The 27,766-nt window shown below is 35.7% G+C and overlaps 3 protein-coding genes and 1 long non-coding RNA gene across 6 annotated transcripts; 2 read left to right on the plus strand and 2 right to left on the minus strand.

Annotated features, from left to right (window-relative positions):
• The first annotated feature begins 23 nt into the window (after positions 1 to 23).
• LOC132195708 (arrestin domain-containing protein 17-like) lies at positions 24 to 27,766 on the plus strand. Of its 3 annotated transcripts, XM_059617877.1 has the most exons (6): positions 102 to 194; positions 22,941 to 25,885; positions 26,206 to 26,328; positions 26,603 to 26,820; positions 26,894 to 27,067; positions 27,628 to 27,766. In XM_059617877.1, the coding sequence occupies exons 2-6, from the start codon at positions 25,783 to 25,785 to the stop codon at positions 27,676 to 27,678; spliced, it is 669 nt and encodes a 222-aa protein (XP_059473860.1). In that variant the 5' UTR covers positions 102 to 194; positions 22,941 to 25,782; the 3' UTR covers positions 27,679 to 27,766. The 3 variants fall into 3 exon arrangements, with proteins under 3 accessions (XP_059473861.1, XP_059473860.1, XP_059473859.1); XM_059617878.1 differs by lacking the exon at positions 22,941 to 25,885 and having other exon boundaries at positions 24 to 194; XM_059617876.1 differs by lacking the exon at positions 102 to 194 and having other exon boundaries at positions 22,504 to 25,885.
• LOC132195795 (mucin-5AC-like) lies at positions 5,503 to 15,935 on the minus strand. The gene is made up of 9 exons (XM_059618005.1): positions 15,856 to 15,935; positions 7,846 to 10,469; positions 7,188 to 7,258; positions 6,927 to 7,115; positions 6,837 to 6,872; positions 6,654 to 6,777; positions 5,826 to 5,917; positions 5,735 to 5,750; positions 5,503 to 5,678 (listed from the first exon to the last, which is right to left on the minus strand). The coding sequence occupies exons 1-9, from the start codon at positions 15,933 to 15,935 to the stop codon at positions 5,503 to 5,505; spliced, it is 3,408 nt and encodes a 1,135-aa protein (XP_059473988.1).
• On the plus strand, positions 16,342 to 17,475 carry LOC132195712 (uncharacterized). Its single transcript, XR_009441681.1, has 3 exons — positions 16,342 to 16,973; positions 17,029 to 17,125; positions 17,187 to 17,475. It is a non-coding gene; the product is annotated as an uncharacterized LOC132195712 (long non-coding RNA).
• On the minus strand, positions 19,764 to 23,184 carry LOC132195796 (uncharacterized). The gene is made up of 4 exons (XM_059618006.1): positions 23,145 to 23,184; positions 22,933 to 23,089; positions 19,919 to 20,100; positions 19,764 to 19,864 (listed from the first exon to the last, which is right to left on the minus strand). The coding sequence occupies exons 1-4, from the start codon at positions 23,182 to 23,184 to the stop codon at positions 19,764 to 19,766; spliced, it is 480 nt and encodes a 159-aa protein (XP_059473989.1).

A 27,766-nucleotide genomic window follows, 5' to 3' on the forward strand; every position in this document is an offset into this window, starting at 1 on the left:
CGTGGCTTATCGGCCGCTTCTCTCTTCCTCGGCAGTTGGTGCGACGCAATCTGTGCGTGCAGATCGCAGATTCGCAATTGTTGGGCGAAATATGGAAGAATTGAAAATTGTGTTGGAAAAAGCCGTTTTCTTCGCCAGGCAAAACGTGTCAGGCACGATTTCGCTCAGAAACAATCAGCCACTCAAATTTCGAGGTGAAAATGCATGTTTATTATTTTTCTCAACATTGAAAATTTCATTTCACGCCGACGATGAGCAAGAAAAAGAAACTTAATTTTACCATAATATTTGTGATTTATAGTAATTAACACATTTCTATTTGATAAAATTGTACCAATGTTCTAAACAATATTCAAAATTAGATGCAGCAAATCTTTTAACAGGTTTTGACGTTTATAGGATGTGATGATGATTTGCTTTTTCGTGCAGAAATTAATTTTTTAGCCGAAATAGTGAGATTTTTAAGATAAATATGTATAATTTATATAATTCAAAAGAGTGTTCAACGGGAACGGGAAAATAAAATTTCCCGCGGGACTTGCGGGATTCTTGCGGGAACGGTGCTAATCGTGCTGAGCGGGAACAGTGCCGGGAGGAACTGGGACTTGATTGACGGTGCCGGGATTCCCGCGGGAAAATTATGATTGCATCAGATTTTTTCCTTTAAATAGTTTAAATAGCGTTTTACCTTGGAGAGTGATAATTACGTATGTACTTTTTCAATTAAATTAATAAGCGCATGCACACAAATTTTTTCCCTTTGCTACTTTACTTACTATCCGCTCGTACGGGGAGGAGAAAATGAAAAAAATAAAAGAGGCGAAAAGATGCATTAACGAACACACCCATCTCGTGGCGATACGAACATGACAGTAAACGAAACTAGCGCAAGTCCTATACCCCCTATGAAGAAATATTGAAATTTTCTCTGATTTACTTAATTCATAAGCATATCTGGCTACATATTTAACGATCTGCAACCAAATGCAGGTAAAGTATAGAGCGGTATATAGAAAGAGTTGATTGACGTAAAATTTCAAGTTGTCCTGCACCGAAAATAGTTAAAAATTAATATCAAGATTTATAAAGTTTTTCTTTTACACACTATACACTCATAAAAATAGCGCAAAATAGATCGAATCGAAAGACCTGTTAAACATAATAATATATGTATACGGTTTTTGATAAATGACCTTTACTACTTAATTCGACAACTGTTTAAATTGAGTAATTGAAACAAACTGAAAATTAAAAATTAAGTAATAAATGACGAGCTATTTTTATTAAATTTGATGATGCAACCAGAGACTTCATTTTATTCTTTTGGATTATTTTGTATGTAACTTTTTGAATACTCTGCATATTTTATATAAAATTTAATTTAAACTCACGGGAATAAATTATATTTTTCATATAGTAACTAGTATTTTGATAAATTATAATTTGGTTGCTGCTATCACAATAACAAGCCTTGAAAATTTTTAGAATTTGATTAAAAAAATTATTTCTAGAAAATCAAATTATATGCTGACAATTTAATTATATATTTGTATGCATGTCATATTCTATTCGTCTAGAATATTTATACATTTTTACTTAATTAGGATTTGGGAACTCTGTCATTTCTTACAGTGAAATTAATTTTATTAATTTTAGGAATCATTTTTAATTAATTACTGGAGCTTATCAAAGAAGAGCGAAGAAGGATAAGCAAACGAAAAACCAAGCTTAATAGAGAAAAATAACCTGGCTTATTTTTTCTTCTTTCTATATTAAAGTGTTTTATCAAAAATATCAACGATATTAATATAAATGCGTCTTGGCGATAAAGAATATTATTCTGTTTGACAAAAATAACGCAATATTAAATTCATGAATGCTCAAGTGAACTTTCTCAATATTTTTTTCAGGTCTATCTTGTTTCTCTCATAAGTTTTACTCGGCTTAAGATCAATTATCATTGAATCTTGTCAAATTTTAGTAAAAAATCGAGGTAAAAACAATATCCACTAATAGCAGTCTTAGCACTGCTTTTCGTGTACTGTCATAAGTCGCAGGTGGGCGTTTTCGCAGAAAAAAAGAGTATAGTGAAAAGGCTCTATGAAGTATGAACTATGAACATTGCAACTAGAAACTTAAATTAGGCAGGCCAAAATAAACTTTTCTTCAAAAGATCACATTCACATCACACTTCGGCAATATTAAATTTGACTCAATGTAGCTGGGGGCACAAAAGACTCATTCTCACTCGGGACGGAACGGAAACGTTCATTCACGGACGTGTATTTAAAAAAAAAATTTGAGCGGGACAGGAAGGAACGGGAATCCAACTTCAGGAACGGGACTCCCGCGGGAAAAAATTCCCAATCAAAGAGCGGGAACGGGCGGGAAAGGGAAAGAAATTTCGGGAAAGGAATCCCGCGGTACCATAATTTGGTCCCGTTGAACACACATTCAAAATCTTGTTAAAATTTTGTGAGATGTGAAAAACTGCAAATTGAAATCTAAAAACTATAATTAATTTTGTAAGTATCGAGTTACTCATTTTGAAATTTTGATGCAAGGAACGTCGCAACACATACATATGTATATAAGATCAGGACTCTCTAAGCTGAAGTTGGGCAACTTTCTGAACGCCCGTGTTGCGCGGTGCAGCATTATTTTCAATATATCCTCATTTTATCAATAAATTATTATTTTATATTTCGTTATATAATAATTTTATACGGTACAGAAGTAAAAAAAGCAATTTTAATTGTAAATCTCACCGTTTAAGTGCAATAGCTCACTAAGCCGAGGAAGGATCATTGAAGGCAAGAGTGGGAAAAAGAAACTTTATTCATTAAAAATCTACCACTTGCCTCATCCATAACGTGTGTAAAAACTACTGCACATTCTTTCTTGTAACAAAAGGTTGAATGTATACGACGGCAGGTGTTAAAAGGAATGCTAATTTGAAAATTTGCCAATTTGTTTTGCAACATTTTTGGTTTCCCCAAAAGAGATAATACCAAAGTGTGAGAAAATTGGAACTTTGAGGTCAAGAACGCCTAATGAAATTGTTCGGAAACATATTTATGAACAAAATACAAAATATACTCTATGGTTTTTATAAGGGCCAAAATAATCAAGAAAATATCTAAGCAATTCGTGTCGACGCTCTGCTCAGACTAGGTTTGACAATTGCTCACAGTGCAGATTTGCAGTGCAGAAATAGAATAGGGGCATCTCTATGCAAAAGTTACAAGTTCAAAAGCTGAATTTCTACAGAAAGTTCAAACTCGGTTGACGGGTCGGACACATACGCAGGCATTTGAAACATTGATGAACGCTATCGCTGAAGAAAAATGTTCTGTCCCGTCCTTCGTGGAGGAAGCAGATGATTATTTCCCTTCACCGTTGTGCAGAAAAGAGCAAAAGAATTAAATTAATGGTCTCATTTCACGTCCGGTGTCCTCTCTACTGATAAAAGCCCTGACGTAAACCTCTTGAAAATTTCAAGCAGTAAAATTATAAAAGGAAACGCAATAAGGTGTAAAGTGAACCGCGTTGACGTTTTTTAGCTGCTAGGGCAAAACAATTAAGGTAACAAAAACTGAAAAAAAGTAGCCTGGAAATTTCCCATTCTTATGAAAGTTATGAACTTGTCACCATATTGTTTTATTAACTTTTGTCGCCCAGAACAAATTTTTGGCTCAAATCTTACTAAATTTGAAGAGCAAAATTGACAACTGTGTCTGGATAATGCTTTTATTACTTTTGAATCGCCTGACGCTGCCGTCCCTCTTAATCACAATGCAATTAATTGAGCTTAAATGTTTACATCACCCAAGAAATTTGAACGCCCAATATTATGAAATTATGAAAAATTGCTATTTATTCAGAAACACGCAGATCAATTAATTAACCCTAAATTCTCAATCTCCAATTTTATGCCATTTTGGAATGCTGTTTTAAAGACAAAACAACTAAAAGCGGCTAAGAATAAGCACAGAAAGTTCATTTATGCAAAGTTGGAAATGCCACCACAGCATATATGTATATGGTAATCGCGTAACTTAAAATTATAAAAAAAAACGCGTGCATTGTATAATTTTCAAATCAAACAAAAACGAAACAAAATTTATTGTTTTGGCTTGGTTTCTGATAATACAGCCCTTTTTTGAAGGAATAAATAAAAATGGCAGATTCTTGCGATTTTAATTTAAAATTGATGGGACACTAGAAATAAAATTAAAATATCTTTCAATTAACTTGATCAAAACTCGGCGATCAAGAACATGAAACTCGGCGGGATTCATCGAACCTTTGAGGAAACTTTCAAGGTTGACCTGTGAATTTAAATCGGTTCAAAAATTTAACATATAGGGTTGAAAAGGAGGCCTTGTGACGTGTTCACCTAATTTTTCTTATGTACCTCCCCACTGTTGGTGTGTTTCCGGACGACGCACCCGGTATTTCAAGGAAGTCAAACTTGATTGTAAGCAACAAACTTTCTACGAACATGGGTCACTGCAGTTTTACTGCTCGCAGGCTGCTTTTGGGGCAGAGGTAAAAAGCTTGGTAATGTTACAGTACGCGCGACGTAGTTCCCAAAATCCCCCGATTTCAGTTGGCATCACTTGCATTACATCGCGCGTACAATAGTGGTTTTACGTCGCGCCTTCAATTCTGGTGGCGGTGTAATTTTTGAGGAAACTGATTTTTCCAAATTATTGCGGAAACCTCTATAGGAGGCGCGCGCGACGCATGTCTGCATAATTAAGAATTGCACGTTTCACGCACACCACAAACCAGACCACCGCACGATCCGGCAACTCGGCCGGAGTTGGGCAACCTCGGTGATTAATTTTTGCAGAAGCCGCGAGCGAGGGGTGGAGGCGCAGCGAGGTCGAGGACGTGGGGAAGGCCGTGCGTACGGCGAGGACAAAAGGGCGGTTGTGTTCTCGAGGGGGCTCACGATCCCCACCCTTTGTCCACGCTCTCGGGCGAGCGCGCCTCCAGCCTGAAGCTCGCAAACCCATAACGGAGTGGCCCACAATTGGAATTGTCATGAAAATGGAAAGGAACAATCTTATGATCTCCAAATGTATTCAATCGCAAATCGAGAAACACATAATGAACGTATCATGTTAAAAGTGTACAATGTTTATTCTGAAAAAATTAAATTCTTATGCGAGCAACCTGCTTAACTCGCTTGCCCTACCCGTTGCATACGTTGGAGCACTAAATTTTGTACCTTTAATAAAGAGAGAAAAAAACATAGGAATAATAAAAAAAAAACCTTAGCTCCTTTTCATCACGCTGTTTTTTTTTTGTTTTTGTTTAGTTGCAAATAAAATTATGTGTGGGGATTTATTAGTAAGAAACTCGCGGCTTCGCAAAAGAAACAAGAATGTACGCCTCTTGCAAAGGACGTGAAAAGTAATTTATTTAATTGAAAAATATTATTCAAAAAGGGAAACTTAATCTTACAACTATTTTATCTCTAGATTAAAATCATTAACTCTCAATAAAATCTTCTGAAGCAGAAAAGATTGCCAGAGATGGCTGCAGCTCTTCGTACTCCGCAAAGTCTTCGTCACCGTCGTACTGCCTGTGCCGCCTTGATCGTTTCAAAATATTTGGGTAGCATTTATTGAACAATTTGTACTTCCTCTTGCACGATTTGCTCGGCACTGGGAAAAAATACACATTAAAAACTGTTCAATCTGTTCACAATAAACTTTGGTACCTATACTTGGGCAACTCTGCAAAATTTGAAATATTGAAGTTATAACTTTATAAAGTTTAATGAAAAATTATTATATCCAATTGCATATTACGTGGATCATTCTGAGGAGAACGCACTGCACCACGACGAACGCCTTTCCAGGACATTTGTGTTTTTGCCAGATAAAGTCAGGAATGTGAAGAGCTGAAGTTCAAGATTTTAATTATACACAGGATGAATTTCGTGACCCATTGCAATTTTTTTCAATGATAACATTCTGTCCTTATGTTACGCCCAGTACGTTACGCAATTCCCAAAATTGTTTTCGAATTTTGACAATTTTTTGTTCAAAAACTCAAAAATCGAGATTTTAATTTTTCTATTCGAGATATACTTTGAGCTAAATATCGATTAAGCCACATTTTCGAAATGAACATCTCTAATCAAAGTTTTGAAGAAATGAAACGTTGCTTCGCTTATTAATTTTATGCTTTCGTAGGGATCATAATTCCATCACGAATTTTAATTTTCTAATCAAATTAAAACAAAAAATTATTCACTAATTTTGATATTTAACAAATCCATTCTAAATTAGACGAGTTACATTTTTGCCTATATCTCCAAAAACAAATTCGAAAATTGACTAGTTTAAAATCTAAATTTAGCTGAGAGTGACCTGGCTTGAACATATTCCTACACGTTTAGGCACCATTGAAAAGCTGATCCGCGTTGCAAAATTAGTCTAAGAAGGTTGCTTTGTTACTCAAGCAGAAAAACTAAAAGCTCGATATTTTGCTTTTTGAAATGAAAAAAAAGAACAAATTTTGGGGAATATTATAACTCATAAAAATTATTCACTTTATGTTTCGATCTGAAGTTTTCACGCATGTCCCTGCATTAAATTCATCACAGGCCAATTGGTATTGCATGTGTTGTTTACCTTGGACAGTGGACAAGCATTCGGACACTGCTGCCGAAATGATCGACTTCCACGTGTTGTCCTTTTGCCGGAAGGTCAGGAAATGGGTCAGCTTGGCCTCGTTGATTACGTAGTGTCCGGAAATCTGCAACAATCATATCATAATTTTAAAGAAGATTCTCAATTCAAAAAATTCCGATTTACAATTTCCTTTTTCATCAAGTAACAATTGACGAAGCACTGAAAAGAATAATTTGGTTAAATTTATTTCAAATTTCTTTTGGAATAACGCACGGCATTTTTGCCAAAGGCAAGTTTGACCTGATGACTTCGGAAGCGGATCGAATTGGCCGGAGAATTAAGGAGAAGTTGCTGCTTGTTCAGCGAGAAGACGTTGAACGCGTTCAGGGCTTCTTTGGTCACGCCGCACTTCCTATCAGATTCGTTGTAGAGAACCAGTTTTTTCGGCCGATTCTTGCAGCACTTAAATATATTCTGCGTGCGTGTTGATAATTTTTTTTTAATAATCAATAAAAAAAATGAATGCATTTTCACCTTGTAATGGGGAGCAGGGCAATTTTTAGGCGGGGACACTGGCGGAGGTCTGGCCGTGATTGTTGTCAAAACTGCAGTTTTAAAAATGATATTTGTATAATGCAAGGGAATACTTTGATTCCAAAATTAGAAGATAAGACAAATTAGTTTCGTACGAGATTTTTTTGCATTTGTTGGTGCTGTTTTGTGCAAATATTTTTTACAAAAATGTAAATCAAAATATTTGAATGTAAACACGAAAAATCGATCAAATTAAAACTATTCCTGCCTACATGAATGCAAATTTTAATAGTAATTTAATAATTTGTATTAATTTTAATCTGCAAATCAAAGGCCGCGCATCAGCTCTATTATATTGGCCAAAAAAAAGATGTCTTCCGCCCGAACCATAAGGCCCCATGGCTCTGACGGCAGCCGTGTACCAACATAATTTTGGGATGCGCAGCATTTGCTGCAAATAATGTTTCGCATATGCCAAGTCATATTCTTGTTCCTCTAGAAATTTTTCGATGCATTTCAATTTAAGGCATTAATATTGAACACATTGGAATACATTTCAATTTCCTTCAATATTTATGGATCAATAAAATACATTCCTGAAAATTTGCATCTACAATTTGATAAAAATATATGAAATTATAAAAAGGTCTGTACAAACCGGCAGTGGTTGATGAGGCTTTGGTTGTTGCTGTTGTTGGTACTTTCGTTGTTGATGATAGCTCGACTGTGGTTATTGTTGTCTCTAATGTCGGTGTCGTAGCATAAGTTGTAGTGCTGGTAAGCTCGGCCGTGCTCGTCGTTTCTTCAGTGGTGGTGCTTGTCTGTTCAGCCGTGCTTGTTGTTGCTTCAGTGGTGGTGCTTGTCGTTTGTTCGGTCGTGCTTGTAGTTGGTTCAGTGGTGGTGCTTGTCTGTTCGGCCGTGCTTGTGGGTGCTTCAGTGGTGGTGCTTGTCGGTTCGGCCGTGCTTGTAGTTGGTTCAGTGGTGGTGCTTGTCGTTTGTTCGGCCGTGCTTGTAGTTGCTTCAGTGGTGGTGCTTGTCTGTTCAACCGTGCTTGTTGTTGCTTCAGTGGTGGTGCTTGTCGTTTGTTCGGTCGTGCTTGTAGTTGGTTCAGTGGTGGTGCTTGTCTGTTCGGCCGTGCTTGTGGGTGCTTCAGTGGTGGTGCTTGTCTGTTCGGCAGTGCTTGTTGTTGCTTCAGTGGTGGTGCTTGTCGTTTGTTCGGTCGTGCTTGTAGTGGCTTCAGTGGTGGTGCTTGTCTGTTCGGCCGTGCTTGTCGTTGGTTCAGTGGTGGTGCTTGTCTGTTCTACCGTGCTTGTTGTTGGTTCAGTGGTGGTGCTTGTCTGTTCAGCCGTGCTTGTAGTTGGTTCAGTGGTGGTGCTTGTCGTTTGTTCGGTCGTGATTGTAGTTTCTTCAGTGGTGGTGCTTGTCTGTTCAGCCGTGCTTGTCGTTGCTTCAGTGCTGGTGCTTGTCTGTTCTACCGTGCTTGTTGTTGGTTCAGTGGTGGTGCTTGTCTGTTCAGCCGTGCTTGTAGTTGGTTCAGTGGTGGTGCTTGTCGTTTGTTCGGTCGTGATTGTAGTTTCTTCAGTGGTGGTGCTTGTCTGTTCAGCCGTGCTTGTTGTTGCTTCAGTGGTGGTGCTTGTCGTTTGTTCGGTCGTGCTTGTAGTTGGTTCAGTGGTGGTGCTTGTCTGTTCTGCCGTGCTTGTAGTTGGTTCAGTGGTGGTGCTTGTCGTTTGTTCGGCCGTGCTTGTAGTTGGTTCAGTGGTGGTGCTTGTCTGTTCGGCCGTGCTTGTAGTTGCTTCAGTGGTGGTGCTTGTCGTTTGTTCGGCCGTGCTTGTAGTTGGTTCAGTGGTGGTGCTTGTCTGTTCGGCCGTGCTTGTAGTTGCTTCAGTGGTGGTGCTTGTCGTTTGTTCGGTCGTGCTTGTTGTTGGTTCAGTGGTGGTGCTTGTCTGTTCTGCCGTGCTTGTAGTTGCTTCAGTGGTGGTGCTTGTCTGTTCTACCGTGCTTGTTGTTGGTTCAGTGGTGGTGCTTGTCTGTTCGGCCGTGCTTGTAGTTGCTTCAGTGGTGGTGCTTGTCGTTTGTTCGGTCGTGCTTGTAGTTGGTTCAGTGGTGGTGCTTGTCTGTTCGGCCGTGCTTGTAGTTGCTTCAGTGGTGGTGCTTGTCGTTTGTTCGGTCGTGCTTGTTGTTGGTTCAGTGGTGGTGCTTGTCTGTTCTGCCGTGCTTGTAGTTGCTTCAGTGGTGGTGCTTGTCGTTTGTTCGGTCGTGCTTGTTGTTGGTTCAGTGGTGGTGCTTGTCTGTTCTGCCGTGCTTGTAGTTGCTTCAGTGGTGGTGCTTGTCTGTTCTACCGTGCTTGTTGTTGGTTCAGTGGTGGTGCTTGTCTGTTCTGCCGTGCTTGTAGTTGGTTCAGTGGTGGTGCTTGTCGTTTGTTCGGCCGTGCTTGTAGTTGGTTCAGTGGTGGTGCTTGTCTGTTCGGCCGTGCTTGTTGTTGGTTCAGTGGTGGTGCTTGTCTGTTCGGCCGTGCTTGTAGTTGGTTCAGTGGTGGTGCTTGTCTGTTCGGCAGTGCTTGTGGTTGCTTCAGTGGTGGTGCTTGTCGTTTGTTCGGTCGTGCTTGTTGTTGGTTCAGTGGTGGTGCTTGTCTGTTCTGCCGTGCTTGTAGTTGCTTCAGTGGTGGTGCTTGTCGTTTGTTCGGTCGTGCTTGTTGTTGGTTCAGTGGTGGTGCTTGTCTGTTCTGCCGTGCTTGTAGTTGCTTCAGTGGTGGTGCTTGTCTGTTCGGCCGTGCTTGTGGGTGCTTCAGTGGTGGTGCTTGTCTGTTCGGCCGTGCTTGTAGTTGCTTCAGTGGTGGTGCTTGTCGTTTGTTCGGTCGTGCTTGTAGTTGGTTCAGTGGTGGTGCTTGTCTGTTCGGCCGTGCTTGTAGTTGCTTCAGTGGTGGTGCTTGTCTGTTCAACCGTGCTTGTTGTTGCTTCAGTGGTGGTGCTTGTCGTTTGTTCTGCCGTGCTTGTAGTTGGTTCAGTGGTGGTGCTTGTCTGTTCGGCCGTGCTTGTAGTTGCTTCAGTGGTGGTGCTTGTCGTTTGTTCGGTCGTGCTTGTAGTTGGTTCAGTGGTGGTGCTTGTCTGTTCGGCAGTGCTTGTGGTTGCTTCAGTGGTGGTGCTTGTCTGCTCGGCCGTGCTTGTGGTTGCTTCAGTGGTGGTGCTTGTCTGCTCGGTCGTGCTTGTAGGTGGTTCATTGGTGGTGCTTGTCTGCTCGGCCGTGCTTGTGCTTGCTTCAGCTTCTAGTGGTGGTGCTTGTCGTCTGTTCGGCCGCGCTCATCGTTTCTTCACTTGTGGTAGTCGTTTGCTCAGTGGTGCTGGTAGTCGGTGGCTCTATTACCCAGGAAACATAGAGTTTATGAATTTATTTGAAGCATTTGTGTCTTTTCTTTAATGTTTTATATTTTTAGATAATATATTTATATATATATATATATATATATATATATATGTTGTTGTCCGAACGCGCTGAGTTGACTGAATGCATTCGGTCTAAGAGCGCTTTGGTCTGAATGCATTCGGTCTAACGCCGCTTGGCCCAAATGCATTTGGTCTGGACCAAACGCAATCCACAATGAAATCTCCTAATCTCAGCGCGTTCGGTCTAACAACTTGGTCCAAAAGCAATTTTTTTTTAAGAGCTGCCAACTTTTGCGCTATTTTTTTTGTGATAACCGCGAGACTACGTTCGAGCAGGTTTAGAAGGAAATAAGAGGTGCGCAGAAGAAAATGATAAAAATTCAATTTTTATGAGACGGCAAGTTTATTTTTTAATTTTCTTTGGCCTATACAGCAACCAATTAATTAATTAATTGGTCTTGTTTATTACGTTTAAACATATTATTTGTTAAATTAGTTACTTTAGACAAAACGCCTTTTACGTGGAATTACATTCCGAGACGCGAGATACTGAGACAAAACCAATCTAAAAAAGTTAGAAAAATTCCTGTTTTGATAATAAAAAATATAAATTGAGGGCGAAAATTTCCCTAAATTAACACTTTTAAAACCACCCCAACTTGTGCTATCGATAACAAAGAACTACTCTCAGCTGGCTGAAATTCATTCCTGCTGAAGCTTTTGTCAAGGGTACTTGTACAAGGAAATCACATTTTATTAAAAAAATTAAAACAAAAATAATAATATTAATAAAAAATTTATGCGTGATGAAGTTCATATTCTGTAAAGATCTCTTTCCTGGTTATGTTCTAAATCCACTGCGATAATGTTTCACGGTTTTATCACTAAAAATAGCGCAAAAGTTGGCAGCTCTTAAAAAAAGTTGCTTTTGGACCAAGTTGTTAGACCGAACGCGCTGAGAGTAGGAGATTTCATTGTGGATTGCGTTTGGTCCAGACTGAATGCATTCGGGCCAAGCGGCTTTAGACCGAATGCATTCAGACCAAAGCGCTCTTGGACCGAATGCATTCAGTCAACTCAGCGCTTTCGGACAACAACATATATATATATATATATATATATATATATATATATATATATATATATATATATATATATATATATATATATATATATATATATATATATATATATATATATATATATATATATATATATATATATATATATATATATATATATATATATATATATATATATATATATATATATATATATATATATATATATATATATATATATATATATATATAGATATATATATATATATATATATATATATATATATATATATATATATATATATATATATATATATATATATATCGCTGCAAGTCCTTTCAAAAGAGCTCCATTGCCGGTCAGGTAGCAAAAGAGCTAAGTGCCAAAGGAGCTAAAAAGCAAAGGAGCAAAATCCCCTATTGACCTATAACGCGTTTTTTCGTGAAATTGGTTCGTTTTCACCTTATGAGTGACTGGGTATCATTAGATAGCAAAGTTCATATGGCAACATGGGTGGGGAAAGTGCCTATAATGATATGCCGTGGTTATGCAGCCGCGCCATACACGGTCGAATTTCGGTGCATATTAATAATGATCATTACGTTTCCTTAGTTTTCTTGATCCAATTTTTATAAACTTGGTGTCATTTGAGAGATAATTTTTCAAATTTAATTTAACATATAAAAATCTGAGTATTCGGCAAGATTAAGGATTAATATTATGCCATATTATTAAAACTAGTGAAATAAAAGTGTATAGTGTCACTCTCGTTTAACAAGCTCTGCTCGATTTTTCAATCGGGGAGTTGTTTTATGCATGAATAAATAATATTGAAAATACTTTTTCTGTCCATGAGTTAATCTTGAAAAACCGTATACATAAATGTGATGTAGAAAACAAACGTAGACAAGAAATCATGATTAGATAAAAACAAGTGAATTAATTGAAAATAAATTCAACAAAAAATGAAAGACCGCCAACTGAACATCAAGCATTACACAATTATTGATAAAAAAGAACTTCTCATTTGATATTGACCAGAAACACAATGAATGGTTTTAAAAAGCAAAAGCAAATAACAATTTAGTTTGATGATCGTTGTAAAAGTATTATAAAATATATTGATTTGACCTGTATTGATAACTTACAATAACTTTGATGATTTTTTTCCAATCAGGCTCACCAAAAGTTTTGTTTTTTTACGGTCATAAATTTGTGCTGACGTTGAATATTAAAAAATTAAAATATTTGGTCACAGCTGCAAAAATATTTTAATATTCCATTTAAAAAAATTCAGTTAGTAAAAATTTGTCATGAGAAACAGAATTAATTAAACTTTAAAACAAATTTCTTGCATTGCACTTAAATAACTGCAAGATGGTTTTCTTCATGTATTCTATCAGCACCATTGCTGAATATTGACTCTTGAACCACATTACCCATACTATATTTCCCTAGTGAATTAAAATTAATTATGCAGCACAGCCAGCACTAAATATATTAAAAGATTATAAATTATAATCTCCTAGATAATAAAGAAACTTCAGTTCCTAACAAAAATTATACTAAATTTATGAATTTTATATTTTGATTCGAAAAAATTGCGTTTAAATTTTAAATTTAAAATGCACCAGTACCTCAGACGTTTTGACCAGTAATACAATCGAGTTATTAAACTCATTTTTATTATTTGACACTTCAAGTTGGTTCTCAGTGGTAAATATTAAACACATCCTCCAGAGATGAAAAAAATCAGCCCATTATTCAAAGATTGACTGCTAAAAAAAAAAACTCAAATTGAGATTAGAGAGGATAAACCAGCATTTTAATTTTAAAACATATTGATATCCCATAAATTAGCTGTACATAAAAAAATAGTTACGTTTCTTGTTTTATACTTAAATTGATTGATAATTAAAACTTATTCTTCACATAAAATCGTCAGGTAGCGGTGCGAGCCATCTCAGAAAATTTCAAACTGTTGAGCAAATTTTGTTTGCTCAGCCCATCAAGCGAGCCACATAATACTAAAAATCGCGAGAATTATAACTAAAAAGTTTGAGAATGCGGGTTATCTTTATTTCTCTTGATTATATTATTGGAGTATTAATATATATTATACCAAATAATGTTATAAATAAGCGCAAAAATTAATCAAGTTTAAGCGGAGAAAATAATATTGAGTTTGATAAATTTTGCAAGAAAAATCTCAGCCTCAGATGATAAAGTCTGAAAATAATAAAATTAAAAAATCATGAGAATTATATTGGATTGGAAGGGAAATGCCTTGTGCAACACAAAACAGAAAAGAAAGTGAAAAGTTGGTGAACATTTTTACATTACTTTGTTAGTCTAAAATCTGAAGCGATGAATTACGAATTAATGCTGAAATTAGTTGCTACAAATTATGGAGGTGAAAATTCATGATTTTTCCCTTTTTATTCATGAACATTATAATAATCAACATCAACACCATTTAAAATTAAGATATCTTTAAAATTACTATTAAAATTGAAAAAAATAAGCGATAATTTTTTTATAATATTTCTAATATTTAATGTATAAAAATTTATTTTATACATTAAATATTATCAATTATTAAAATAATTAATAATAAATCATTTAAAAATTGTAATACTTCAATTCTAGTTTTTAATACTAGAAAAAAACAAGCAACTTGCAATTCTAACGTAATTAGTCTATTCTATATTGACCTCATTTTTTGGAACCCATTAATCAAATCATGCGTTTAAAATAAATATAATGCTGGAAAAATATGACTAATTATATCCTTCAACTTATTCTAAATGATTGCAATTATTGCATCAAAGGGTTCTGACTATATTCAGTTTTTTCTTCCTACTGAAAACTTTGAAAACGTGGATTTAGCTCCTTTGCTAGCTGACCGGCCATGGATTTAGCTCTTTTGCTACCAGACCGGCTATGGATTTAGCTCATTTGAAAGGACTTGCAGCGATATATATATATATATATATATATATATATATATATATATATATATATATATATATATATATATATATATATATATATCTATATATATATATATATATATATATATTTGTAAGTTCACGCTCAGCTCCTAAATATACTGGAATATTCAGGAAATACTCAATGTTTTCCTGGATTGCCATTATCTCACTTGTGGTAGTTGTTGGCTCTGTTGTGGTTGTCGTTGACTCTGCTGTCGTGGTCGTTGTTGAAGGTGTCGGGGTGGTGGTGGTGGGAGTGGTGGTGGTGGTGGTGGGTGTCATGGTGGTGGTGGTGGGAGTCGTGGTGGTGGGTGTTGTGGTCGTGGTGGGTGTTGTGGTGGTGGTGGTGGGAGTCGTGGTTGTGGTGGTGGGATTCGTGGTGGTGGTGGTTGGTGTTGTGGTGGTGGTGGTGGGAGTCGTGGTGGTGGTGGTTGGTGTTGTGGTGGTGGTGGTGGGAGTCGTGGTGGTGGTGGTGGGTGTTGTGGTGGTGGTTGTTGAGGTTGAGGTTGTCGTTGTGGCTGCGTAAATAATATATGTGATTAAAATAATTATATCCATTCGTGAATATATTAATTGCAAAAAATACATATATTTAAAAGGCGGGAAAATCCTGCCTGGATAAATATTTACTTCGGTTTTTTTATTATCAAAAAGTGTATCCTCAGCATCAGCAGCTGTATTCATAAATACGTACTCGGAATTTTCGATTCAATCCATGCTGTAAATGCAGCAACGCGAGTGAATATTGCAGCTTTGGACAAGCATGGATTAGCAGAGATATCGGAGGTAATTCCGATTTGTATCCAAGTGTTGCTTCCATCGAGGTACACCAACGGATCACCATAATCTCGTGGCTAAATAAAATGAGAGAACTAGCTTTATATTTTAAATTCTTATTCTCGTCGATTTTCCAATTTGCACCACCCGTTTTTGAAACAGATAAGCAAAATTAAATTTTTTATTCTCTAAAAACTAGGCAATTTAAAAATAAACTTGGAAATCGACTCACCCCGCAAGGCCCTTTCAAGCCATTGGGATCTTTAGCGCAAAGGGTGGAGCTTGTGTAAGACCCAGAACCAAAGTCTGACGTGCACCGTGTCCCGTCGTTCACAGTTATATCAGCAAACTTCAGTGCCCAGGCAAAAGTTTTGAGCAAGATTATTCAATTTGAGCAAGAATGAGCAGAGCAGGTCTTGCACAGTCTGCTCAAAAGGGTTTTTGAGGGATTCTTGCTCTGCTTTTTCTTGCTCAACCTGCTCGAGGAGCATGAGCAAGCTCTGCTCACTCTGCTCAAGGAAGCTGAACTTGCTCATTCTCGCTTTCCTTGCTCACCGACAATTTTGGCATCAAGCAAGACTTGCTCACGTCTGCTTTTTCTGCTCTGACAAAGTCCGGAGCACCAGAGCAAGGTTTGCTCACTCTGCTCGAGGAAGCTGAACTTGCTCATTCTTGCTTTCTTTGCCCACCGGGAATTTCGGCATCAAGCAAGACTTGCTCACGTCTGCTCTTATCTGCTCTAACAAATTCCGAGGTGGGTGAGCAAGCAATTTATATTGTTTTTTTATAAAAACATTATTAATCAAATAGTTTGCTACATTTATTGTTGTTTTTTATAATGTATCATTTATTTTATTTTTCAAATTTTAATTTTTGATTTTGTGATAATTTTAAAATAATTACTTTTTTATATTTAATATTTTTAAAATTGAAAACAAAATTGATTTATAATTTAAATTAACAATTTGTTAAATATTTAAATCCAAAATTAACTTAACGATGTCATAAATCATAATTTTAAAGTATCCATGAGTAATCATTGATAATTACAAAAAAATTTACATTCAATATAATATATTTTAAAAATTATAAAAGCCGCTTTAATACTCTAATCTAATCTCATAAATATAAGAATAAAAATTAAAATACCGGAAAATACTCTGGACGGAAAAAAGTTTTGAAACAAGGTAAATTTAATACCGAAATAATAATAAAAAATTAGAATCAGTTTGAATTTTTTCCCCAACATTTTTGAGTAATTTAAGCATTTAAATTGGTCCCTTATTCTAAAAAAAGCAAGCCTTGCTCATATCTTGCTCCATTGAGCAAGCATTGCTATTCTTGCTCTTGATCGAGCAAGGTCTGCTCAATCTTGCACAAGCTGCTCATGGCGCCACTAGTCAAACAGTTAAAACAAATGAGCATCGCTGTGCGTGCCGCGTCGCCGCGTGATGCATTGAGCGTTGGCAAGTAAACAAAACGGTCGATTCTGAGGGGATTTCGACTTCACACGATTTCAGGGTGGAAATTCAATTTAAAATCAAGCAAAGATTCAGCAAAGATGTTGTCTTAACGTAAGTAATCATAAATATGCTGGTTATTTGAAGATTAATCATGGCTTTTTGACAGAAATCCGCATATCCTTCTGGAATTGAAGCGGCATCTGCCTGATTGAAGGGACTGGCCGTTGTGAGGACACCTTCAGCGTGTGTTTCGTATCTATTAGGTAAATAACTAGAATTTTAATTTACAACTAACTCACTTGCCTAATTTATTCTCATTTTTAGACGCATATTATTTCCTTTGCTGGATCTCAGGATGGGTTTCCAGACACCACAAAACTGGCAGCCTTTTTACTACTCTCAACTCTAAAAGATAAGTAAAATTTACATTTTTCTTTTAGCGCAGCATGTAATTTTAATTAAAATTGTTGAATTTCTCTCAAAAATTAATTTTTTCATTATTATGAGATTTAAAAACCTCTGTTAAAAACTAGCTTATTCAATTAAACCACAATGGAAAAATTCCTTTAATTTAATGCCATAACAACTTTACTTTTTTTAAATAAATTATATTGTCTCTGATTTATTGTCATCTTGGAAATTATTTGTTTGGATTTCTCTTTCTAAAAAATAAAAAAATTTGTCAATATTGTGATAATTTATTGATTAGGAATAAAAAATAGCAAAAATTATGAACGTATTTTTTCTATCAAAATTTTATTTTAAATTTATGCTCTATGTAGAACACAGCGCATGTTAAAAGTTTTTTTTGTGCAAAATAAATTTTAAATCCTTCTTGCAAGTTGGAATTATTAATATTGATTATGCTTTTATATTTGTAAATTTTTTCTTTTAGCCATGAATGATAAAATAATATACGTATTGTCTAAATCGGTCTAAATTGTGTTTTCTGAAATGAAATTTGAGATCAGATAATAATAGTATTGATAGTGCATTTGCATTTAGTTTTTCTATTGAAATGTTATAAATGAATTGAAAAAATTATTAAATTGAATTAAGTCCTACTAAGTCAGAATTATACAATGAACAAATTGAAAAAGAAGTATATATATGAAAGAATATTTATTTATGGTAGCTTTATTTTTTAAGGTTGAAGAAGTATATAATTTTGTTTTGAAAATATTGAGCAAATAAAGCAATATAATACGCAAACTTCAAGCTAAGATTGTCAATTAGCGAGCTGAAAAAGCATGATCGAGCAGAGTTCAGAGCAGGAAGAGCAAGAATGAGCAGCCTACGAGCAACGGATCGGGGTTTGAAAGTCGTGAGCAGGATCGAGCAGCGCACGAGCAACAGGTTTGGGGGTCGCGAGCAGAGAAAGCAAGAACGAGCAGAGTTTTGAGCAAGAAAAGCAGGAATGAGCAGCCCATGAGCAACGGATTGGGGTTTAAAAGTCGTGAGCAGAAAGAGCAGGATCGAGCAGTGCACGAGCAACGTGGTTTGGGGGTCGCGAGCAGAGAAAGCAAGAACGAGCAGAGGATAGGGCAGGGTGAGCAAGAATGGGCAGGGTGAGCAAGAATGAGCAGGGTTTGCCTTCACTTTTTCTGTGAGCAGGCTGAGCAGAATGTGTTCGAATTGTAGGCTGGATTTGAGCAGGACAAGAATGAGCAAGCTTGCTCACATTTTAAAAGCTTGCTCAGAACTTTTGCCTGGGGTGTCGTTGAGGTCGAAGACCCTGTAGCCAAAAATGACGTTCTTTGTTTTATTGAAGATGAATTGACCCCATTTTTTTAGCCCAGTGAAATTTTTATTGGGTAGAAGAATTAACTGCGAATTGACTTGCTTGGATTTAGCATCTTTCATAATTTTTTTACTGATAAAAATTAAAATGAGAATTTCCGAGTGAGATTGAGGGGGCTTTGGACAAAAAATTACCTTATCTTATTTTATTAACATACTTCAAAGTGGGTGTCTCGAGGGGCCAATATTGATACCTCGAAAAAGGGGCGTTGCCCAAAATATTGGGGGTTGAAAAAATGACCCGAGATGTTTTTTTTCCTTAACTTTGGAACAGTTTGGGTTAGAACAATGATCGGAACGGTTCCCCCTCCCCGATTTTTCTTGGTGGTATAGAAACAATAATGTGGCCCGTGAAATTGTACTTTGGTCCTGTAATTTTCAGAATGGCTATTTTTTCAATTTTTGAGGAAAATTCAGTTTAAATAATGAAAGGGGGCTTTCCCGAGGCACATTTTTAGATGAAAAATCTTAAAAACCTGAAAAATCAATCGAAACCGCAATATATATTATATTTTTAAGCGATTTTGACTCTGAAAAGCAAAACTTACTTCATATTTATTGATTTTTCAGGTTTTTAAAATTTTTCATCCAAAATTATTCCACGGAAAAGCACGTTTTTCATTCAAACATATATGTATATCCTCAAAAACGGAAAAATGACCATTCTGAAAATTACATGGCCGATGTAAAATTTCAAGGGCTACATTTTTGTCTATACCACTAGAAAAATCGGAGGGCGGTATCATCGTCAAAATTTGACTTATATTAAAAAAGCTCTAAAAAAAGATATGTCCCTTAAGTCTACGACTTTGATGACAATAGCAAAGTTTTTCAGCGTAAAAAGTTAAGTTAGGAACATTTTAGATCTTTGTTTTAACCTAATCCGCTCTAATGTGAAGGAAATTAAGAAAATCTCGGGTCTTTTTTCAACCCCCAAAGTTTTGGCCAATTATATCCCTTTTTTGAGTTCAAAATTGGCAAGGAGGCCCCAGACATCCACTTTGACATTTGTTAACATGAGATACGGTAATATTTTTGTCCAATGCCCCATGCCCCCTCAATCTCACATCTCACTCGGAAATGCTCCGATAAATTTCATAATTAACCCGTGTCGGCAGTTCTTCCGAATCCCATGAGGAACGCCACCTGGCCGTTGAAGTTGTTGGTGGCGTCAATGGCAAGCGTCACTGGCTGGATGTTGGCTGTGGGCGTGGAAAATTTGAGTCACTAGATTGAAAATAATTAAGAGCTCTCACCTGTCAAGGTGACTGTGGGGATTTGCATCAGGGCAATGTTGTTTTGGTAATTAACCGCCGTGTACAGCTCGTGGATGAAGATGGCGGTGGGCAACGCCTTGACGGACCCTGTCGAGAACGGCGATTGACTCGCCAAATTCCCCAAATATATTGCGTAGTTATTAAGCTGGGACAGCTGGGTCCTGCGTAAAAAAAGTCAGTCCCCGCCTCTGCAATCTCAACCAAAAATAATATTTGCCCCGTAAATTAAAAAATTAATCAATCAACTCGCAAAAGACAGAATTGAGTTTTAACAAAGAAACTTCAAATTTCGAGGTTCTACACGGGATTATGGGCAAGAACAGAGTTAGAGATAATAATTTTTGGCAACGAATACGAGTATGTTTCGTACATTGTTCTAATTAAAAAATTTGTTATTTAAATTTTGTTTTTAATAATTATGTATTCGGTGACAGCTTTGATATTTTCTGAATGGGGATTTCCACAGTTCAATATCAAAAAATTATTTCTTCAAACTTTTGGTGTGGACTTCAGGATCTTTTGTCATAGTCAGAAAATCTGGGTCACTTCAGATCATGTCTAAGAAAAACAGAAAAGAGCAAATCTTTTACTATCCACATGGGTCCCCCCAAATTTGATGCTGGCGTCCTGAAATTTTCGAGGCTTAATCCTCATGACTTGAAAGCAAACTTCAAAAATTTTTATCAAAAAAGTTTCAAAATTGCGGGACATTTTGAAAAAATAAAAAACTTAATTATCTCGGCTCCCAGTGGTCGCATAATGAAAATCTGGATATGGTTGGATTTGTCTCATCAATATCTACAAATATAAATTAATTTCAAGGTCATAGGTCAAAGGTCGAGGTCATTTATTTCAAATTCAAAATTTTAATCTCAAATTTGAAGATGTGCCTCACGCTAAAAGTCAAATTTGACATCGGCATTCAATTCCTCGAGAAATTTTACGTAATATATGTCAAAATTGCGATGTGGTTATTTTTGGTTAAATTTTAAATAAAATAAAAAGATTAAAAAACGTGGATTTTTGCCCCTCGGTGTGCAGAGTTTCTTAGATTATCATTAATTACTCGATTTGTGTTGATTTTAGACATATATTGTTCATCACAAAAAGTGACATTCTCAACTAGACCAATTGAATGGTGTACATATCAATGACCTTTGGTGAACTTGGGTCAAAGGTCACCGTGACCCATGACCTTGAGTGACCTGACCTATATGTGTGATACGTAGTTGGAAAGATCTCGTTAAGAGGATAATTTTTGTCACAGGGTTTTTGTCTCTAGGTCTACTAGAATTCAATTAATCGTTGTTTTATGATAATTAAATCGCAATATCTGCATTATAAAAACTAAACCTAATAACTTCGGTTCTAGTAGACCTACAGACAAAAACCCTGTGACAAAAATTATCCTCTTAACGAGATCTTTCCAACTACGTATCACACATATAGGTCAGGTCACTCAAGGTCATGGGTCACGGTGACCTTTGACCCAAGTTCACCAAAGGTCATTGATATGTACACCATTCAATTGGTCTAGTTGAGAAAGTCACTTTTTGTGATGAACAATATATGTCTAAAATCAACACAAATCGAGTAATTAATGATAATCTAAGAAACTCTGCACACCGAGGGGCAAAAATCCACGTTTTTTAATCTTTTTATTTTATTTAAAATTTAACCAAAAATAACCACATCGCAATTTTGACATATATTACGTAAAATTTCTCGAGGAATTGAATGCCGATGTCAAATTTGACTTTTAGCGTGAGGCACATCTTCAAATTTGAGATTAAAATTTTGAATTTGAAATAAATGACCTCGACCTTTGACCTATGACCTTGAAATTAATTTATATTTGTAGATATTGATGAGACAAATCCAACCATATCCAGATTTTCATTATGCGACCACTGGGAGCCGAGATAATTAAGTTTTTTATTTTTTCAAAATGTCCCGCAATTTTGAAACTTTTTTGATAAAAATTTTTGAAGTTTGCTTTCAAGTCATGAGGATTAAGCCTCGAAAATTTCAGGACGCCAGCATCAAATTTGGGGGGACGGGGGACCCATGTGTTCGGCAAAAGAATTGCTCAAAAACGCATTTAAATTTGATTATGATTCGGTTGTGTAAAAGTTTCACAAAAATAATTTCATCGTATTTTAAAGTCAGTGAAACTAATTTTGGCTATAACACCAGCATGTTCCTTAATAACTTTGGTAAATATTTGGTCTAGAAAATTTGGGGTGATTCCATCAATTTTTGATAAGTTTTTTTTTAGGCTGAAAAATGTGATTTTCAGCAATTTTCACGTTTTTGAGAAAATGAAGCTCAAATTTTTTAGCTCTGGAATTTAATAATTATTTGTTTTCTGCAAAAATTTATGGTAGTTTATAATTGTGGTTTAAAAATCTTCAGATTTGGTTAATTCAAATTCCAATATGGTCGCTGGAGAAGTGGAGATACATAAGTGTTTATTAAAACCGCTGCCATATGAATAATTTGACAAAAGCTTTTTTAATTTACTCGGGGGGGGGGGGGGGGAGGTTGGAGCTAATGAATAATGAACCAAGGCATCTTTTCTTAATGGGCACCAGGTTTCCAGGTCGAAGGTCATTGCGTTAAAATGTAGAAGTTGAGGCTTTTTTATATTTGAAACAAATTGATTAAATACATTTTAATTGTATTTAAATCAAAATTGAAGAATTTGAAAACTATTTTGTAACAAAAGGATTCTATCTTCTTTAAATATTAGTCTAGGCATAATTACAACCTCAATTTTAAAACTTCAGAATGCATACGTTGATGGGCCTCATTATAGTACATTTTCCAAAGGGAAATCTATTTTTCTCATTAATTCCCTTTTAGAACATTGACCATAATATGGTTCTGACTTTCTGCGCTTCAGTTAGTATTGAATCAACAAATATTTTGAGAAAAAAGTCAATTTTTTTCAAAGGCCCTCTGTATTTTGTACGAATTAGTTCCCTTCTCACCCCGATAGGCCACGGGCCGCCGTCAGGACCCACTGCGTGGAGATCAACGAGCCGCCGCACTGCGGGTTGCCGCTGAAGTAGATCAACGCGAAGAACGGAAACTGGGTCAGGTTGGCGTTGGACCCGCCGATGATCCGAGCAGAAGCGCTAGGCAGCCCTGAGGGAAAAAGATTCGCTCAAATTTTGCACCAAAATCGAATTTAAAAACGCACTTTTCTCCTCGTCCAAAGTTGGTGAAGCGTCGTCGGCCATCGCTTGAATTTCGGTTCCATTTCCGGTTCGCCACCACGATGAAAAGTCGAAGGCCAAAACCTTAATTGGATTGTATATCAAATTATTACACACATCAATTTGGAACCAAACAAATACACATGTTTTTCATGTACTATTTCCCAGCATCAAGAAAGACAATCAGTTGGAAAAAAAATCTAAGTTACATAAATTATGTAATTTTAGAATGATTTTTCCATGATAAAATGTCAGTTGTACTGATAAATTAGCCGAAAAATTTCTTTTCCTATTTTGTGCACGATTTATTTCAATATTTTTGTTCCTTAGCTGAGACATTAAATTTGTTTCCATGTACCTTTTTTGCATAATTGGAGAGAGGCAAAAGAAAAGGTAAAAATAAAGGGCAAATTTTCTCAAGAAAAGTATTGGTTTGCATTTCAGTTCCCAAGAGGGATGGTAAGAAAGATTGAAGTCATGAGGAGAAATGAATTTTTGAAATTTAACATTGTTTTTCTGGGAATAATTCTTTACTAACAATTGGCCAGACGAGAAAAATGATAAAAATTTCAATGGATCATGTTAATATCACCTCGGTTTAGATGGAAAAACAAAATTAATAGGTCAACCAAAATTTACATTCGTTTGAAGAAAAAGGGTTGCGAAGTTCTAATTTCATATAAGCTCCTTGATAATTAAATTAAATTGCTACAGATTATCACCTTGAACATTACTGAAAATTATTTAAAACTGAGAATACGGAAGAAAAACGTACCGCGGCCACAATTGATATTGAAATGAAAATAAAAACACAAATTTTGATGTGATATATTATAAAAGGGATTAAATTTGTGATCAAAACAGAAGAAAAAGTGAATAAAACGAAATATTTTCCACCTGAATCGAAAAAAGCAGGAGAAGAAACGCTTGAGACCTCATCATGTCCTGGAGTGAAATGCAAGACCCAATATCGAGGTCATTCACCGGCAATCAAAACTTCTACGTGGACACTTGGTTGGGGCATTTGGGAGTTAGCGTGTGTGTCGAGAGCACTTTTTAATTTATGACTTTTCCATCCTTTTGTTTTTCCAAGCTGTCCCATATTTCCAAGGAAGGGTGATAAATTGTTATCACAACCGTTTGTATTTTTCACTCTTGATATGTCACTCACGCCTTTTTATCACTCCTTTGCATGCTTTGCCGCTCTACAATTTTTCCTTAATATTCTTTTAAAATTTCACAAAAACCTCAAGCAATTAAAGTTTATTGAAATATGTGTGCGTTTCGCATGTAAAATTCAAAGTTATAACGCGTAAAACGTTGAAATGAATCGCGCTCGTGTTAATTGTAATTATAAGTGTTTCTTGGCCTTTTGAGATAAGATTGTGACGACGCGCACTTTCAGGAAATAAATGGGCTCTCAAGAGTAGTTGTAACTCCATTATTAATTACTATGTTCTTTATCAGCCTCGGACGTAATTAATGACATTTTCTACGCCAGGCAAATTAACCAGAATAATTAAAAATTAAACTGGGACTGAAAAATAAATTGCTTGGAAATAATAACATAATAAGCTGTAATTGTAGGAGGGAATTAAGGATATTAATTATTGTCAGAGTCAGAAACGATTCAATGAAAAGTTTTCCCACTACAAATTGGATATAAGCTATAAATAACTGAATTTAAAGGCGAGAACAATATGCATATTGACTTAAAAAAACTGATAAGAATTCAGTAAAAATAAAAAAATAAAATCCAACGAAGTTTCACTTCAAAATTTATTAAACTTATTTTTGCCTTAATTTCGATTGAAATGAAGGGAGAAAAATCTTGATCTCTGAAGAGAAAAAATATTGAAGTAAGGGAATAAAAATAAAATTTGTTTAAGCAAATTCAAATCTTTTACAGATGGGTGTGTGGCATTAATTTTGAATTTGTTAAGAAAAAATTTGTAATTATAGTTTATAGTATTAATAATTATTATTAATTTTGAATTCAAGTAAACCTCACAAACCAGGTGAAATAACTTTAAAATTAAACGATTAAGTTTTCAAAAATTACGCGTTTCTTTTACAATATCTTCATTGAAATGATAAAATTTCAACTGAAATAATCAAGGAAATAAATCGAGGGTTATTAAGATAATGTTCTTATCTTCTTCTCACCAGCTTATGAGAGTGACTCGTTGTTAAACTTTATTAGCTTTTCATAGAAATCTCTCTGTCACGGAAAACTTCTTGCTCGGACCGAATAGGATAAAAATTAATCACGCCTTTTTTTATTCGTACCTTTCCGTACCTTTCGCACAAAACAAAATGTTTCTTTAGACTTTAAAATAAACTATATATTTCTATTTGATGGTAAAAGAGATAAATCGGAAAAAGAAATTTGAAAAAAAAAACCCTGCTGAAACAAAATTGGTGACGCGCGCACAATTGCACTGATAATGAAGCGTGATATCCGGTTGTAGTGAGAATGCGCGATTTCTCAAGGAAGATTATTTGATGCTTTTTCTCGGACTCAATTCGTGATAAGCTTATCGGCCGCTTCTCTCTTCCTCGGCAGTTGGTGCGACGCAATCTGTGCGTGCAGATCGCAGATTCGCAATTGTTGGGCGAAATATGGAAGAATTGAAAATTGTGTTGGAAAAAGCCGTTTTCTTCGCCGGGCAAAACGTGTCAGGCACGATTTCGCTCAAAAACAATCAGCCACTCAAATTTCGAGGTGAAAATGTTTAATTTGAAATATTTTAAAATTTCATTTCACGGCACTGATGGAGAAAAAAATTCTATTTTTCCAAAATATCTGAAATTAATTAACAAGTTTTTATTAAATAAAAATTGCATTATGAATATTTTTCTGAACACACATTTTTCAAATAAACGTCACTAAACAAATTTTTTTTACAGGCTTTGACCTTTTGTGAGATGATTTAAATTATGTTTTGCTGTTTTTTTTTTCACAAGCTCATTGATTTTCTGTCAAAATAGTGAAATTTTGGAAATCTCTAGTTAATTAATAAATTAATTATTCAATGAAAAAAGGCGTCACTTTAAATTTGACGGGGAAAGCCAAGGCGTCGTGGAGCGAGTCGGACGGCGACGGCAGCTCGACCTACTCAAAGAAGGAGCCTTACTTTAGGCAACAATCTCTCCTCGTTGGATCTGGTATTAATTATATATTCCACCCCATTATTATTTTTGATTAATCTTCAAATTCCAAAAATGACGAAAATATTATTGCGATGAATAGTTTTCCCTCCAAAATAATTTTAACCCTGACAAAACATTGTCCTGAATTGAAAGAAATTCAAATGAAAAAGAATTTCTAAATTAAACGAATTTAGCGGGAAAAAGAAAATATGAAAAAATTTATCCACCCTCACATCAATAATGAAAACTGAATCTTTGATGTAGTCCTTAAAAAAAAAATTGTTGACAGGAAGGGAGGAAATGGTTGTTGATGGTGGCCAACACCGGTACCCTTTCAACTTCAACCTGCCGAGGGACATTCCGTCGTCGTTCGAGGGCGAGCACGGCTACGTCAGGTACTGCCTGAGCGCCGTCGTGGACCGGCCCTGGAGGTCCGACCTCGAAACGACGGTGCCCTTGAACGTCGTCGCCCTCGTCGATCTCAACAACATCGACCCTCCAATAGCCGTAAATATCCGAACAAAATAATCAGTTGAAGGAATTATTATTATTATTATTATTTTTTTTTTCAAAATCATAGGAACCGGCGACGGCTTCACAGGCCCACATGTTCAGCTGCACCGCGGGTGTTGTCAACGTCGTCCTGTCGTTGCCGACGGGGGGCGTCGTCCCTGGCCAGACCCTTCGGCCCACTTTGGAGGTCGAGGACAACTCGAACGCCTCTTTAAGACGCGTCAGGCTCAAATTAGTTCAGGTTGGTTTAGAAAAATTTTCAGTACATTTAAAAATTGTAATTTTTCAAACTTGATGGAATCATAATTTTATTAAATTTCATTTGATCTTGAAGACCGAGCAATGATTTTTCAAACTAAAATCTGGAACAGAATAAATGATGAATTTTTTATTTGTTGAAGTCCGTAGAAAAAAATCTTTGATTGTGAGTTAAATGTAAAAAATTTGGAGAAAAAATTAAAAATTGTGTTAATATAAATTTAATGTTCGGCTTGCTTGTTCAATGAATTAAGTAGAGATACGAAATAATTTTTGCTTCTAAATTTCTCTTTGTTGTTTATTTCCGTCTGTGTAATTATTAATTTTATTATTTCTTTGAATAATATATCAAGCACACCTAATATTGAGCAATAAAATCTTCATATATATCTACATCATTTAGAAAATAGAAATGTCCATAATATAATCTCGAAAATATTGTTTCAATCATATTTGAAACATATTCATCATATTAAATCAACTTTCAATAATTTTATTTAATATTATACTGGCATCTCTCTTAAAATTATATAATTCTTTTAGATTGTGACGTACAAAGCAAGTGCAAGCAGAAGAAAAGTTTGCACTAAGTAAGACCATCATCAAGAGCGTGTTGGGCTCCGTCGAGCCTGGAAAGTCGCACACCTTCGGACAGGTCGGCATCAAAGTTCCCCCTCTTCCG

This window comes from Neocloeon triangulifer, unplaced genomic scaffold (assembly GCF_031216515.1).
Source record: "Neocloeon triangulifer isolate White Clay Creek 2 clone unplaced genomic scaffold, ASM3121651v1 ptg000010l, whole genome shotgun sequence".
Taxonomy (NCBI): Eukaryota; Metazoa; Arthropoda; class Insecta; order Ephemeroptera; family Baetidae; genus Neocloeon; species Neocloeon triangulifer.